General features: G+C 34.2%; 2 protein-coding genes across 2 annotated transcripts in view; both read right to left on the bottom strand.

The window, feature by feature from the left end:
* LOC136803669 (phosphoinositide 3-kinase regulatory subunit 4-like) overlaps positions 1-2,664 on the bottom strand; it is a 38,551-nt gene extending 35,887 nt beyond the window's left edge. Inside the window, exons 1-5 of the mRNA XM_067060390.1 lie at positions 2,516-2,664; positions 2,207-2,251; positions 1,840-2,040; positions 1,301-1,385; positions 280-602 (exon numbers count right to left, since the gene is read on the bottom strand). Coding sequence (XP_066916491.1) covers positions 280-602; positions 1,301-1,385; positions 1,840-2,040; positions 2,207-2,251; positions 2,516-2,607 — 746 coding nt within the window. The 5' untranslated portion in view covers positions 2,608-2,664. The remainder of the gene's footprint in view (positions 1-279; positions 603-1,300; positions 1,386-1,839; positions 2,041-2,206; positions 2,252-2,515) is intronic.
* A 152-nt stretch (positions 2,665-2,816) lies between these two features.
* On the bottom strand, positions 2,817-13,501 carry LOC136803668 (RNA ligase 1-like). Its single transcript, XM_067060389.1, has 6 exons — positions 13,226-13,501; positions 12,777-12,905; positions 12,203-12,445; positions 10,716-10,958; positions 4,219-4,397; positions 2,817-3,140 (listed from the first exon to the last, which is right to left on the bottom strand). Exons 1-6 carry the CDS (start codon positions 13,257-13,259, stop codon positions 2,949-2,951), a joined length of 1,020 nt encoding a protein of 339 aa, XP_066916490.1. The 5' UTR covers positions 13,260-13,501; the 3' UTR covers positions 2,817-2,948.
* Between the last annotated feature and the right edge of the window lie 3,844 nt (positions 13,502-17,345).

Genomic DNA, 17,345 nt, shown 5'->3' with positions numbered 1-17,345 from the left:
TTAATAATGACGGACAAAAAACACACTTTTTTTATAAGAACCAGTAAATTTTGGCTCGAATGGGCTGTTCTTATGATGTTTTAAGGCGCTTAGTTTATATACTTTAAAACTTAAAATGGGTTTAAAAACTGTTAAAATCAGTACTTTCTTTTAGTATTCTAAAATCTGAGGCTAAGGATTGTTCCTAATTTGTTCTTAGGTTTTGGCCAATTTTCAGCCTCGTGATCTTATAAAATTGTTCTTATAAAAAAGCGTGTAACGATGACAAATTTATTTTACCCGACAGAAAAAATGTCCATAGCTTCAGTCAACTCGTTAGATGAGGCTTCTGGAAAATCTTGCATCGGTAATATTGGACTATTGGCGTCTCTCTTGAACTCCTCACCAGCAAGTGAATTCTCTTGCATTCTGACGTTGACATCCACAAAACGTTCAGGAGCGATGTAACAAAGACGTTTTCTGGAGGTATCAAAGAAGTAATTAAAATCGGCAGGATTATCAGCAGGCAAGAAAACTGGCTTGAAACTGGCAATGTCAGTCAACATGGCCCAATTCCAGCTGGTGAGCATGATGTTGTTGGTCTTGATATCACCATGGCAAATCTAGAAAACAAGACGAGTGGAAAGTAATTTTGCGTCCGCAGCCGAAGGCTCCTTTCCCGTAGCTGTCTACCCAAAGCAGGAAAGGGCTTTCCCTGGATTTCTCCAGTTACCCTTGGCCCTTTTCTTTAGTTGCTAAGAATCAAGCAGAGAGACATCAAATACCATTCTTTAGGCTTTTGGTATGACTCGTCCGAAGGGCCGAATTCACAACCTTGCACACCGTAGGCAGAAGCTCTACTTATATTCTAAACCTTTAATATTCGCCTTATTATTCGCTGTATGAACATTTGAACGTTATTACATGAGAATATACAGGACATAAACGGCATTAAAATTAGAACAGTGTGTAACAATATTGTCGATTTTCGTGTTCATTTTCTTTCTTTGTATTAGTGTTTCCGGTCAAAAAGCAGAACAAATTTTGCATAAAGTAAAATTATAAAAACACAACTTTATATTATGTCACAAAAGTATAGAATAATTGAAATAAGATATGATTTCTTTGTCTATTCAATAGATATTCAATTCTCAAGATTTAGATTTTGACAAAACAAATTCAGTAAAGCTAAAAAACGAGTGTTAAACTTTCTCGTGGTAAAGCTAAGAAATTTTTTCCAGCGATATAAAAAAGTGTATGTGAGCACATTCTCATCTTTTTCATCCTTTTCAGCTCAGATATAGAACAAAATGACACATACCTTGACGCCATGTAATTGTTCCAAAGCACACAACAACTGGAAGATGATCCACTTCTTCTCCACCGTCGTCAAAAATGGTCTTGTACTGTAAAAGAAAATAATTTTTACCCCTATTTGAGGGAAGCCCCCCTTACGTAGCAATACGCCCTTCCTGATCCTTAACTGGTAACCCCCTTAGGAAATTCAATCTTTCAACACCCCTTGCTTGGGTTTCATCAAAATCCGAGACCCCCACCCCCTAAATGTAGGGGGCTAGAAACTATGTAGTTGATCTTGTGGATTTCTTAAGACACAAAAATATATCATCAACTCCATTTATTAATTTGTATCAGAAATCAATTCATAAGCATTGATTCGTCAGGTTTCAAGAATTTAAGAATTTATGCTAAAAACGTTTATAGACTTTGCAGACTCTGAAAATTCAAAATTCTTAAAAGATAAGAACATCCATAAAGTTGAGAACATCCAAAGTCTTCAGAAATTTTTGGTGTTCTTATAATATAAAAAAGATATAACCTGATAGAACAAATATCACATACCTAGTCCGATCATAAAGATTGTCATGAACGTATTGTCTAATCAGCAAACCAGCTCGGTCAGTCATCAAACTTCGTTGAAAGGGTAGAATGTTTGGGAAAGTTGCAGTAAGTGTGGCAATCTGATTGATACGGTCTTGGTACGAAGCCAAGGGTAGTGATGGATCATGCAAGACAAACACTTTGATAACCACATAGCCTTCTCTGGAAAATAAAAATAATGGGCTTTTTTAGAAAAAGATAGAAGGGGCAACCTTGGTTGAGCGAGTCGTTTTTTTTTAAGGTCAAATTCCCTGAATTTTGCTGAGATTTCAGAGATGTCTGTGGGATACAGATATTTTAGTTCATTTTGAGAAAAAAATATACTTACTTATGCTTCGCTCTTGCAACTTTCAAAAATCTTGTACTTCCAAGGCTAAAAAATTAAGGTTATTAAATAATAACAACATTATCATTTATCATACTATGGAGAGACCTAACAATAGGTAAATATATCTAATGAAGAAAAAAATAACAAATTGAAAGTAATGAGTGTTATTATCACCAGAATTGGGTGTGAAAATTATTTTTCCAATCTCTTAAAACGATATCGTTAGGTGTGGTTTCCCTTGGTGCTACAAAAAAGGTCAGCTTCCATGAAAAGTAAAACACTGAATTTCAATTTTTAACGTTTTCTTACCCACTTTCATATCGAAATTCTGGCACGTCAGTAATGTAATTTTCCACACCGATGATTTGTGCAGGTGCTATACCAGATAATTGATTACCCATGTTCTTTTTTTTCAATTGATTTTTATTTTTCTACATTGTAAATTATCATTCATTGATTTTCTAAAAAAAATATGGCATTAATTCATTGTGAATTTAAACTCATTTCCTCTGGAGAACTAATAAGTACTAATAATATATGTAAATGATTAGCCCTTAAGCTGCAATTTTACCTTAGTGCATTGACTGAGCTCATAAATTTTGTAATCATATAGAAACAAAAAGAATGCATTTTCTTTTCTTTCGTTTACAAAATTGACCTTAAAAATTCTTAAAAACACCTATATAGAAATAAATAAAATCTAGCAACAAAAATCTATAAAAAAATTGAAATAATATGAAAATTATGTTAAATCGATTGATCTTAGACTTTCCAGTGTTTGTCCATTAAGTTCTTTGAGTTGTGAAAATTGAGATTTCTTGCTACCAGATACAGAATCAACAAGATCACTATCCCCAAGAGAAATACTGACAGGAAAAGATACTAGAACAGGAGTTGGGACAGGCCAACGTTGCTGTAAATGATGTCTGTGAACCTAGAAAAAGTGAAAAGTTAACAAACTGGTTAAAAAGGCAGTAAATGATAGAGATATATTAAATACTGCTTTTTTTTTGGAAGTGTTCTCGTTTCTACAGAATATAGAAAGCCCTGGGTAGCAAAATATTTAATTCCCTAACCTTTTAAAAAACCATTTTTTAATTAACATATAAAGATATGAATTCAGTGTAGTTTTCAGATGGAGATTAAATGTGAATGAAATTGTAACTAATGTAATTAATTAATTAAAGGGATAATCAAATGGGTTGAGTTTTTTAGGCTGTAGATTTGTTTCATGGTAATAAACAAAATCTCCAAATCTTCAAAGTCAAGATATTCAAGTTATATCTGCACTTTCCAATGTAAGAACCGTGTAAGAGCTCATTTCTAGAGATTTCAAATTGTCATAATTTCATCACTTGGACCAAAAAATTTGGAAGTTTCACCAAGGACCATGAAAGGACTTTACAAGCCAAATCTCAAACCATCTGGTTATCCCTTGAAAATTATTCTCCAATTTAATGTTGATTTATAAATTAAATGACACTTTCGAGAAAAATCGCCAACTAGCCTCACAAGGTTTGCACTTAGTATAATCTATAATACACCTTAAAGAGGGAGTAGGCTGGTTTAGATAGAGTTAGTTAGTTAACTGACGTCCAATGTATAGAATGTCTTTAACTATTAATTACTCATAGACGAAAGATTTTGATGTCACTCCCCTTCCTTGGATTTTTTTCGGTAACTTCATGTGTTTCATATTTCACCATTTCATGTTTTTTATCAGAATAAAAAGTAAATATTTGTTAAAATCTTGAATATTGGTACATAACAGAGAAAATATTTTGCAATTACATTAACCAAAATTGTCAGTCAATTTAGGGGACTCTTTTTAACATTAGGGTAGATATTTCATCAGAAAAAAGCCAAATCTTATTTTGGTTCATAATTGTACCCAGTCTCCTTACTTTGAAAAAAAAGAGTGACTGCGATAAGTGTAGTAGACGTCTAAAGTTTGTTTACATTTTGATTGAGAATATTGAAAACTAGATAAGGAAAGAAAAATGTTAAGAAACCTTGAACATATCGTTATTTTGTGTTGAATGCCAAATGATACCCTCTGATTGGCCATTCTCACTTGCAAACCAATCATTCAATTCTTGGTGTGAATAAGTATCCAATTTTTCAGAGATTGTTATTGGAATCTCACCATGCTGGATAAGGACATGTACTGGAGCCTTCTTAGATCCTAACCCTAAAGTGAATTTGGTTGAAATGGAAAAATCAAGAAAAAAACTAATGAGCTAATCCCGAGAAAAGCTGGTAACAGACGAACGAACGGACGAATGGACGAACGGACGAACATCAGTTAATTTACCTCCGAGGTAGGTCCAAAAATCATGTACATGCGTGATTACTAAATGCGTTTGATACTTTATGCTAAAATAATTTGCAACTGTGGTGATCAAATGTATTTTTAATAGAAAAACTATCTAATTCATTTTATTTCGTCCTTCCAGTGTGTAGTAAAATGGAAAGTTCTTACTCCAAAATAAAAACACCCTTAATGAAGGCAATAAATATAACAGTGAGTGTACTTGGTACTTGGCGGAGTTTAAAGCAGAGTTTTTTTTTACGGTTACCGGTACTGGACCCAACATATGACATAGATTTAAGTTCAATCGAGTTAAGTGTGCACTCTTTTTTTGCTACCATGTGAGAACCACTTTCAAGGAATCACGCTTTTCATGGTGTGTAGTGCACAATAAAAGCAAATGGACTTAAAAAGGGATCAATGATAAATGAAACAAAAATTAGCTGGAAATAGTTTGAGAATTTTGCTCTATGTTAGCAATTTTTTGTTACAATAACTTCTTTTGAGATTTTATATAAACTATTTCGATTTTTAATTTGAAGGGATGATTAAGTATTTCATCACTTTTTTAATAGAGTTTCTAATTACGAAATTTATTTCAAGATGGAGCAAATACCCTTTGATCTACTTATATCCAATTTTCATCAAAAAAAAATTGTGATATAGTAGTAGGCTTTGTCTTATTATGAGGTTTGAAATAAATTATGATAGCTGAAACGTATAAACTTAAACTCTTTTCATTTGAAACCATCAGTTGCTGGATCTTGAAGATCAAACAACGTCCAAAATAGCAATGGTAGATCCAACCTGATTCCTTATGATGGTGACAATTAACATGACAGTATTAGCCTAACTTGAAACCACCATTTCTGGAGAGTTGGAGAATTGACATCAACAAGAAAACAAACAAAAATGGCAATAGTACACTTCGCCTCAAATATTGTGATAGTAACAATTAATGCTCTTGGTTCAATCGTACACTTTTTTATCATGCTTTTTATATTATCTATACCTTCTGTTCGTGAAAAAAGGTCTAATCAACTTTTCATTAATCTAAATATTGGACATATTATCAGTAGTGTGATAATTTTTACTAAGAATTTAGTTAGTTCCTCTGTCTTGTCTTATATAGGGGGAGCAGGTTACGTCCAAAGAAACTCAGCATTAGTTGTGCTAACTATTGACCGATGTCTTATGATTTGTTGGCCCTCTCGATACCAGTCATTGTCAATGTCATATCATATTCTCCTAATGGGTGTAGTGCCTATTATATCTTTATTCACGATTATATTTTGCCTTATCTTTAACTCTGGAAGTGTATCCAATCATACATGCAAGGCAAAATCAGGTTTTACGTATGGCATGCTTGTAGTTTTGGCTATCCTGCTAATCTCAAACATAATTGTGTATTTGACACTTTTAAAACACAAAAGAGCAATCAAAATTTGTACTGTCTCTCAGCAACAAAATCCCACAAGAAACTCAACTCGAGAAAAATTACAAAAGTCAAAGAAGATGCTATATTATTTTACACATGTTTTGGATGTGTGTTTACATACGTGGGTTTATGTATTCCCAGTTTGATCATTATGCCAGGTCACTGATTGAAGTGAAGGAGTACCTCAAACGAATCCAACATTTGACATTGCTAGCATAACATCATCTTTAAACCCACTTTTTGATGCTTTTTTCTTGATTTACTTCAACAAAGAACTCAAAAATCACCTCAGAAATATTCTTCGACGGATTAGGAGGAGACCATCTTATTAGTGTGGGCCAATGGTGAAATGATTGTGCACTTTTTGCAAAAAGCATGAAATTTTGCACAGACCTACTTTAGACCTAAATAAACGATTTCAGTCCGGGAGCCCAAAAAATTTTTGCCTTTTTTCCCCTTTTTCAGCCGATTTTCTGCTGACATCAGCTAAAAATTTTTGGCCCAGAGGTCATCTCTGAAAATATGGTCATATCATATATCGTTGGATCGGAAATTGTATGTAGATTCCAAAAAAGGATTATCTCATACCGTAAAAATCAAGCCAATAAAAGTTATTCATCCCTAAAGTGAGTGATGACGTCATCAATTTTTTTTGGCTAGCAGCTAAGTCTTTAAATATGGTCATATCATATACCGTTGGAATGGAAATTTTATGTAGATTCCAAAAAAGGATTATCTCATACCGTAAAAATCAAGCCAATAAAAGTTATTCATCCCTAAAGTGAGTGATGACGTCATCAATTTTTTTTGGGTAGCAGCTAAGTCTTTAAATATGGTCATATCATATACCGTTGGAATGGAAATTTTATGTAGATTCCAAAAAAGGATTATCTCATACCATGAAAATTTAGAGAAAAAGAAATATTAATGCTCAATGTGAGCACAGTATTTCTGTTAGTAATTGGGCTTAAAATTTGTAACTCCCACTTTAAGCTTCTTGAAGAATATGAAACATTGTTACATACAGTAATTCTTGTACAAAATGCTAACGGGCAAATTATCGATCTTTTATACACTTCTATGTCTAAATAACGGACGATCATGGTCGATCGTGATTCATCTTTTGATCTATATAACGTTAGAAAAATATATTAAAAATTTCGAGAGCGACTGTATTCACTTCATTGTAATTAAAAATTTCGTTTTTAAAATCTAGAGTAGATATATAAACAAAGTAAAAAGTAAGATAAACACCTTTAATACATAGTCATAAAGGCTTTTGACCAGCGACTGAGTCGATTCAAGACCGCTGAAAGATCGAAGGGGTGACTAAAACGACAAATATACTTTCCCTATGAGAACCAACAAACGATAAAACGAACAACCTAGAAGGGTATATCTTTTTTCCTAAAATAATGTAAACAAACTTCAAATACCTAAACTGAAACACATCTTATAATTGCAGTCAATCTCGCTCGCATTCACCTTTACACCTGCAAAGTTCAGTACACAAGAATCCAGAGGATACACATTTACAACGTCCCTTAATCCTTTCTCTAGATCACACGAACATTTAATCAATTGTCTATGAAAACAGGAAGATCTGTCCAATTCGGGATGTAACTTCCATTTCGCACGTTCCATCCCCAATCTGCCGGAGATGGAAGCATCTGATAAGGATTTATTGATTCATACCATGCATAGCCAGCCATAAAGCACGCACGCATAACTTGTTTTAACAAAGATGTACTTCTCGGTGGGATAGAATCGATCGAACGTCCTTTTGCAGAAGAGATCTCTACGGCATTCATTTGTTGTGAAACAGTTTGATGTTTTGTTGTAAAGTAGTAATGTGAAGCGATCGATAATAGGCAGTGACTCCTCTACGTCGGATAGTGATGGCCAGTTACTCAGCTTTTCGAAAACAGAAGTAATTTCTTCGAACGACTCCCAAACTTTCCATGCTGAATCCTTTGAAACACGTGAGAAAAAAGATACTTGATCGCAGCCTGTAAAGGCATGGAAAAATGGAAGTGCTAAGGCTTTCAACTGACCAATTTTAGAGAATATTTTGTGAGCTGGAATAAAATGCCGGTGCTTCCCCGTTCCAAAATCGACCCATAACTCTTCCAACTGTTCTTTCAAGCGGGCGAACACGGAGACTGCAACATCTCTATATCCACGAACAACAATCTTCTTTCGGCCTTGTAATGACATGTCGCTTTCATCTGATGATTTAATGACATTGCTGTTACTTGGTGACAATACTTTGTTTTAGCGACATCATGACCTGATAACATTGCTTCATTTCCTGATGATGTCACTCCACTACTTGAAAGAGCTTCTATTCTCTAGAAATCACCTATACATCCCATCATGACTATCTCGATGTGTAACGCCCCAAGCATCAATACCAGTTTCTTTTCACCATATAGCGAAGGATGATGCCACTGGATTTTCTTTTCGATCGCGTACAAAGGCTGGTCAAGACCAATCACTGCTGCTTGTTCAGCAAATACTTGATTGTAGCTGGTGACTTGGAGTCGTCTCGTAGAATCGGAAGCATAGCGGGCGTATCTTTGCTCTTGATTTACTGAATGATAAACAGCCCATGATGATTTGCTAAGATTGTCAAGCCATTTTTGATCTTCGCTATAATGACTCCTGCTATTATAAGCTGTCCAGCCTTCAAATTGAGCAAGAAGCCTTTCTTTGAAGCGAGTGCTGTGCTCCATTGTTTCAACAGTTACACCAAGCTTGGCAAATTTCTTCTATGAAAGTTACAACTTCAGCGAATGCGATTCCACATAGCTTGTGATGAAGTTCTGAATAACAACCACCAAGTTGTTTATTTGTTCTCTTTCTATACGGATCAGTTTCGATGGTACATGGCATCCTGAGCAATCATATCACCATTTTGAAGCTTTGCGTAGAGAATGGAATCATCGAGTAGCTTTGCACTGGTTCGAACACGATGGTCAAGTCTATATGATTGAGCCAGATGCAACTCCCCTTTTTCTGTTCGTTACAAAAGAAACACGTGGCAATTTTAGATGGTTGTTGAGATTGAGACTGTTGCCGTGTTACTAAAGATAAAAAACATTATAAAAACTTGACAAATTCGTGCAGAAAAAATAAAATTAACCCTAATAAACTCGAAAAGCTAAAAAACAACGGTCAAAATAGGTTAGAAAATTTAAAATTAGTTACTTCATTTAGTTAATTAGTACCTCTGTCTGTCTTGTCAGATTTCTGGTATTTCTGAATCGCCTTGTTTTAAGCTTATCGTTGGAGAAAAATTAAATTAGCTTCATTTCTGATTAGTGAAATGCAACTACCTCTTTCAATTTGTCTATGTCTAGAGGCACTAGTAACATGTCTATTGAATCAAACTTTGCTATTCTTTTCGCTAGTTCTTTGTATGCTTGTTCTTTATCAGCTGTCAAAGCTTTTGATGATGACTGAAGTTTTTCATCCGTTTCAGTTTGACAAATAAAGTAACTGCTCCAGCCCTCTCTCTTTACCATCACTTTCATCGCGTTTGGAACTCTTTGGGCTTGATCCACCAGGATCAGCAATTATAACATTTCTTCTCTTTGACATTGTTATTGTTTATTTCTGTATCTACATTTTTCTTTATCTAGCTCCTAAAAGAAAGAAAAATAGAGTGTAAAAATATACTTATGTTCTGCTCTTGCTCCAAAGATAGGTTCAAATGGTAATCGCAATCCAATAACATAGCTAAAGACTTGATGAAGCTAAAGACTGAAATAATCTATAAAGGAAGATTATGAAGTACAATAAAGATATTACAATCATCCCTCAACATTTGCACCCCCCCATTAACACCAAAAATTCACTTCTTTGTCGGAAATACCGTGCTCACATTGAGCATTGATATTTCTTTTTCTCTAAACTTTCAAGGTATGAGATAATCCTTTTTTGGAATCTACATAAAATTTCCGATCCAACGATATATGATATGACCATATTTACAGAATTGGCTGCTAGGCAGAAAAATTTGATGACGTCATCACTCACTTTGGGAATGAATAACTTTTATTGGCTTGATTTTTACGGTTTGAGATAATCCTTTTTTGGAATCTATATACAATTTCCGATCCAACGATATATGATATGACCATATTTTCAGAGATGACCTCTAGGCCAAAATTTTTTAGCTGATGTCAGCAGAAAATCGCCTGAAAAAGGGGGAAAAAGGCAATTTTTTTTTGGGCTCCCGGACTGAAATCGTTTATCTAGGTCTAAAGTAGGCCTGTGCAAAATTTCATGCTTTTTGCAAAAAGTGCACAATCCCTTCAAAATCTTGCACCATTGGCTTACACGATGGCTTAACAGTCTGAGAAAAATATCGGTTGATGAAAATAAAACTAGCATTGTGTTGGGATGAGATGTTTTTGTTGATAAAGTACTAACTATAGTAACTGCAACTTCTATATATTTGGTTGAGTCGCAGGAGGCTTTGAGGCCCATTTTCGCAACTATAGATCCTTTCAATTAGCGCCCTGTCAGCACCTTGAACTGACTACCCAATTCCCCTCACATGGCCAAGTGAACCGCTGCGAGTGGGAATCGAACCTCAGTCGCCTGTCATCACGTTTGATTGCCTTCAAGTGGAATGAGGGAAGCGACACAAAACATTATTATAACGAAAAGACAAAAAGAAACATTTTTTTGCAAGCCTCGCTGCAAGATAATGGACAAACACAAAATAAATTTTTAGTAAAACAAAGACATACCGTAAGGATTTGCATTTACATTGGTACCAATCAGCTCAAATGTATTGCCAACAAGATCCTTCAATGGAAATATACTGACCGTTAAAGATTTGATTTCTTTGTTATATTTTGCAACAAGCACATGGCCAGTACTCAAATTAACAACTGATAAATGCCAAAGGTGGTTTCTTAGAGATGGGTCAACTGGTACCCAGCCTACCAAATGTCCGTTATCACTTGGAGTTGCATTCTCTTTTGTTGATCCTTAAAAGGAGAAAAAATAATTATTGATTATTATTATAAGCAGCAGATATAGTAGATCGGCATCTCCTGGAAAAAAATTAGTTTCTCCAGACTCCACAATGATTTGTTTTTTTGCAAAGCATTTGAGACATCCCTATCTAGAATTAAAAATCTAATGCTTCATTTACATTTACATTTACATTGTTCATTTAAATTTGCAATGAAACAAAATTACAAGCAATAAAATATGAAATCTTGTATTTCAGGCTTTAAATTTCAAGACGTGCTCTAGTTTCCTATTATCTGGGAAGGTCTTTAAAATGTTAAAACTGGTGAGTTCAAGCTTTTCATTTTTCTTCTGTGTTAAATCTGTGCGGACATAACTTTGTGAACAGAAAAAATTATGTCCGCAACATTTTTAATGTTTAGTTTTTTGGCAGTTCTTGCTGTGTTTTTTATTTTTCATATCCTCTGGCTGTGAGAATAACAAAAACCAAGCTGGAAAAAGCATGTTTTTTATGATGAATTATTATACAGTGATGTTGATCTTTTTTTTTTAAAACCTTATTTTCCGTTCACATTTTGAAAGAAAACCCCCTCTAGAAAAATTTGAGTATCTGGTATATCAGAAAAAATGACTGTTTAAGCTTGCCCATACATATCAAGATTGATCAGAATCAATAAGATTTGATATGAGTACACACCCCTAGAGATTTCCCCAAAGCCTCAAAGTTGGAAAATTAATAAATCGAAAATTGGGCCACATTACCAGACCAATGCTCTTAACTTATTTTCAGTGGACACAAAGCAAGTACATGTTTTTTTTTATAAGCATAACACTTATAAGCATGCCACTTAAAACATATGTTATTATTATTATTATTATTATTATGAAGGCTCAGATTTGCAGAATTCCTAAACATAACATAAGCATATAATTATGTCAGCCTGAAATATTTTTCAAGTTGTCATTTTTTATCTGTTTAAAAAGGTTTGCTAAAGGTCAAGTAAAAAAAGACATTCCATGGCTAGCTACATTCCATCGCTTCCAAAATCTGAACACATTTTTACAAAATTTCTGATTTCAAAAGCATGATTTATAAGCATATAGTAAAGATAATCTATGCCTGAATGCTTTGAGAACTTAAGCATACACGAGCCTGACCAAGAGGCATACACTTGCTTATAAAAAAAAACATGTAATTTGTGAGCTGTATCTCTGTAATTTTTCAATTTATTTAAATGTTTTGTAAAATAAAAAATACCTGTTGAAGATCTCCAGTCATCTGGAAATTCTTTGAAGTCTGATTCAAGATCCAATTCTAAAACAGGAGCTGCTTCTGAAGGACACTCAGCATGTAAAGACATTTCCTCTTTCCATGCTTTGAATTTCTTATCCCCGATCTTATTGGGTTTCACATCATGACGGGCCCAAAGCCAAGGTCTACCATTAAACTCATTAATCAAACAGCTAGTCCCATCTATTTTCAATGTTGGCTGCAGATAACCTTGTTATGAAGAAAAATGTTTTGATTTGTTAAGTTTCTATAATTTTTAGCCCACAAAAGAAATAACTATTCTATTTTGGAAAAATACACATACCTGATTTTAGAATATCATTTTTTTTGAAGTCTAAATCAATATTATGTGAAAAATTAAAATAATTTCTTTCCAAACATCTTCTATCTATTGAAGGTCACATTTTGTCCTTATTGGGACACAATGTGTATTCCACCCTGGATGAGCAGATTGAATTGCACAGTATCTCAATGCTATAAAACTAGTTGTAGTACATAGCAAAAACCACATCATCACAAAATCACTTTTGATACAACTCACCTGCTTCTTTATTTTCTAAAAATCTTTCCTTCAAACATTCTGTTGTCACAACTTTGAAAGGTTGTCCTTTTCTCTTTGAAGATTGTTCATTCTTTATGACTGTTGTTTCGTAGATGGCTTCAATTTTACCTTTGACAGAACATTTCTTGAAGGATAAAGCCATTATACATGTAATTTGGTTGGTCGTTAACCAGTAATAAAACAATTTTGTTACTTTTTCTAAAGAACGCGCCATCTCTATTACTTCAAATAACCAATTAGTGAAGTCTCTTGTAAAAACTCCAGCCCATCCCAAATTTTAAGACGTGTTTTGACTCTGTTTAACTTATTTTCAGTGGAAACAAAGCTAGTAATATGTGAGCTGTATCTTTGTAAATGTTCAAAATTTCATTCTTCTCTTTATTTAAATGTTATGCAAAATAAAAATACATAGATGGCTTCAATTTTACCTTTGACAGAACATTTCTTGAAGGATAAAGCCATTATACATGTAAAAAGATGAATTCTAAAATATCAATTTTGGGAAACTTATGGAAATTAACCATCTATATCTTAAATGATGATCAAAATAGCTGACCTTTAGGATTCAATCAGATACTCACTTAGTATCCCTCTGTAAAATAATCTGCTGTGCCGCAAACAAGAAATTTGAAAAAGTGCACCAGCGATTACTCATTTTCAAATTTTTGATAGAAAAGGTGTGTCTTGAAATTTTTTTTTGCTTAAAACAGAAACAATTTGTTCTCTTTGTTCAATTTGGTACTTTGTTCTCTTTGCTCAATTTGGTACTTTGGTTTGTAAAATAATTCTATCTATCCAAGGCAATTGAATTAAAAACAGCAAAAAAGAGTGGAATTTCCGATGCATTTTGTAGAAGTACATGGATTTTCATCGGAATTTCCAACCACCACTGGAAAAGTAAAATTATTTCTGAGGCTAGAAAAAATTTGAAAATGCACGTTGTCTGACAGGTAGCCTGGGAATCCAAGCTCATAATCTTAGAAAAAAACAAAAAATACCTCACCTCACAAAGTTCTACCGGGTGTCCCAGAAAAAAGTTCTGCTCTTTGAAGTGAATTTTCTCGAGTTCTATGAACTTTTAAATAATGAAACTTTTTGCATTGGAAAGAGGAAGGATAAACTTAAATTTTGATTTTGATTTTGATTTTCATTTATTAAATTAAGTCAATTTGATCAAAAGTTATAGCCTAAATGCTAAAACATCAAAAAAAGACGAAAATTCAAATTGACTGTCCTTCGTATATGTCTCCCCCGTAGAGTCGAAACAATAAAAATTAAAAATTGAATAACTCGGCCAAAAAAAAAGATTTTTTATTCGTTCTTTTTGCAATCACTTTTTTTTCATCGTAGCTATCTTTTCTAAAAAAAATGGTAAAATTAAATCCCAAAGCTGACGTCCCCTTTTAAAATACAACTACGCAGCTCCGCTCACAGCTCTACTCTACCATTTCTGTTTTGATTTAAAATTGTATTTTAATGACCAGCCAGGTCTTTTATTTGCGTGTTAGCCTTTACTGATGCAAGTTACCCGATCTCACGGTAATCAACTTACCATAAAAACTCTTTCACAAGCTCTAAAGACTTTTAAAACTACTAAAAACCACATCAAAACATCAGCCACATATATTTAGACTTCCAGTGGACAGCCATTTTGTTTCTAAATGAATCTATGTTTTCATTTTCATTTGTTTTCCTTTTTTCTGCTTAGTCAGCTTTTTCCATAAATTATGCGCACACATTGAAATTATTAAAATGCGCGCGAAAGTACTGCTAAGTAATACGCTGAAAACTGGCCAATCAGACCGAACCTGCTGGCGAGTTACCTGCGCCAAGCGTTAAACAAGCAGCAAAAATATCATAAAACTAGACTGTGAACAAAGTTTAACGCTTGGATTCCCAGGCTATCTGACGGGGGGAACAAAAATCTTCTGGAATGGCCCTTTACAGTCAGGAACAATGTCTTAGTTAGGACAATGGCCAATGGCATCTCTGTTGCAAAAAAATGCATAAAAATCGACTTTCGTCTTTTTTTGTCATCTTACGAACACTTTTTTCAGAACCACAAGTGAAAAGAAAAGCAAAAAGCTGACCCAATATGCTGCTAAAAAATGATTGGCAGGTCTAAAAAATGATTGACAGGTCTAAAAATGATTGACAGGTGCGAGTTTGCTCGCGCGGGTTAGAAATTCCCGTAAGCAATCTTGTTATTTATCAGAATGTCGGCAAACACTTGGTCTACCATTATGAAAATTCCCGATTTTACAAATAAAGGACTGTCTACTTTATAAAACTTCGGGTTTTTGTAACATGTAGACTAGGCTTTAGGCAGTTAGTCACACTAGCGTCCCGCCAAAATGAGTATCAAAGATTAATGCTGCGAAGGCACTATATCGTTTACTTGACTCTCAAGCAAAAAAATGTGCCGCAAAACTTCTAAAGGGATTCATGAAAAATAACCCGGCACTTTTTAATGAAATTAACATTTTCAAAAACTTTGAGAAATTGCCTAAAATTTGAGCCATAGATGAAAAAATTTGAGCCAAGCAAACCTTGAAAACTAATTTGAAGATCAACTTCCCAAGAAAAAGATCTACGGGGGAGGCGGAACCCACCTAGATCCGCGCACCACCGGATAGGCTATTTCCCGGAAATTTTGCTGGACCTAATACAATGACCCATTTACAAGTGCGGAATTATTTTACTTTAGCGTATAAACAAGGCTTTAAAAATCGAAGCGCTGTCTCAGGAATTGAATGACAAAATTTGGTTGGTTGATATTTGGCTGCTGCACGTTCGCTATCTGTCATTTTGTCTCATTTTAAGTTTTCAAGTTTTAATTGATGGTCTTGGGATCTTGAACTTGATTCAGGTAACTCTCATCCTTGTTGTTGCAAATACATCCTATAGATGACTGATGTTGTTTTTTCTGAAAGCTTGATTTCCTAGTGTGGCTAAACGACCCACGGCATGGCCCGAACATGTTCGGGCCTGTTCGGACCATGCTCAGGCCACATAAAAGTATTATTGAATCGGCCCGAACATTTTGTTCGGACCATGTTAGGAATAGTAGAATTTAATTTAATTTACCTTTCCTGGTTTATCATCATCCATTGTTAAATATTTTCAATAGACAAATTCAAAGTTCCAAATACCAGTTTGATTCACAAAGTTGTATAACAGTACAAAAAACGATCCAGAAAAATTCTGCTTCGAATACGGGATAAAGAATAAGAAGAAGACCATATTATGTAAGATTCAAATCATTCTTTTTAATAATTTTCCTAACTTAATTGGAAATAGATGATTAACTTTTATATTTGAACAATATATATTTGAATAAAGATGAAGATTTTTAAATTTGTTTGCTAAAATAAGGAATTTAAAATATAAATATTGGGTCCTGAAATTACACGCGCGATCGTAGCAAGTTTTCGAAAATCTGGCCCGAACATGGCCCGAAATTGCGCGGGCCATTTTTAAACAGTATTAATCAAGAGGCCCGAACATGTTCGGGCCATGCCGTGGGTCGTGTGGCTAACTGTTAGGCAGGCTAGCTCTAAAGCTCTAAAACAGCATCTAATAACATGAAAACCAGAATATGATTCTTTAATGGGAATCAAAACTATGTGTACTTACAAACATCAATATGTCTGATCTAACAAAATTTATAACGGCACTGTCATCATTGACAATAAAACAAACAATATTCTGTCAAGAGCCTTGTAAACATTCCAACAACTTCCATTGAAATGATATATCACAGCTAGGTCTACCATTTTTAGCGTGGTTTGAGGATGAGCCGAGAATGCTCGCAGAACGCCTGCGAACACCCGCGCGGGTGAAAAACTTCAATCTGTCAATCATTTTCTCTAGCGAAGAGTACGCAAAGCGATTCTAGCTTTACGATAGTGCCGCGGATCATCAGTGGAATAGGATAGTATTCAATTATCATTATTATACCTTTACTTTCATTCCTAGAACTTTTGCAAAAAAAAGGAAAAATAGAAAAGTTGTATTTTTTACTGCTTCATTCACATACCGTGAGTGGTCCTAAATCTGACAGCCCTGCCTAAATCCGACGTGGTCTTTCAAAGATACGAACTAAAATAAAAACAAACCTTTTGCTGTGACGCAACGAAAATACCAAAGTGTCAACTAAACTGAGAAATTTGATACAGTAAACCAGTTGAACCAAATAATTAGCAATAATTGCTTCTTATACGAAACATGATTTTTTATTGCAATATGTCCAACGTCATAAATGACAACAAAAGGTAACTACTTTTACAACTCACACTTTTTAATACATTATTGACATCTTAACATTATAGCCATCTATTGTTAGATGTTTTGAATTTGTTTTGAGATTAACTTGGAGAGGGAGTGTTTGTAAACATAGAATTCTTTTCATAACTGTTATTTGGGGGGTCGGAATAAGGCAGGGCTGTCGCTCACGGTACTGAATTTGAAAGATCTTCTATGTGGCGTTTTTTCCCAATCTGGAAAGTAAGGCATGTACGCCGGATATCTCCGGTGCAGACTTTGGAT

The sequence above is a fragment of the Clytia hemisphaerica genome, unplaced genomic scaffold (genome assembly GCF_902728285.1).
Source record: "Clytia hemisphaerica strain Z4C2 unplaced genomic scaffold, Clytia hemisphaerica genome assembly, whole genome shotgun sequence".
NCBI lineage: Eukaryota > Metazoa > Cnidaria > Hydrozoa > Leptothecata > Clytiidae > Clytia > Clytia hemisphaerica.
This window is presented reverse-complemented; position numbering and strand designations above follow the sequence as displayed.

Coding starts and splice junctions, on each gene's coding strand:
- LOC136803668 (XM_067060389.1), bottom strand. CDS start 13,259: ATGGCTTTATCCTTCAAGAAATGTTCTGTCAAAG. Junction 12,906..13,225: donor CAAGAAATGTTCTGTCAAAG/GTAAAATTGAAG, acceptor GTTCTGTCAAAG/GTAAAATTGAAGCCATCTAC. Junction 10,959..12,202: donor TGACTGGAGATCTTCAACAG/GTATTTTTTATT, acceptor TCTCCTTTTAAG/GATCAACAAAAGAGAATGCA.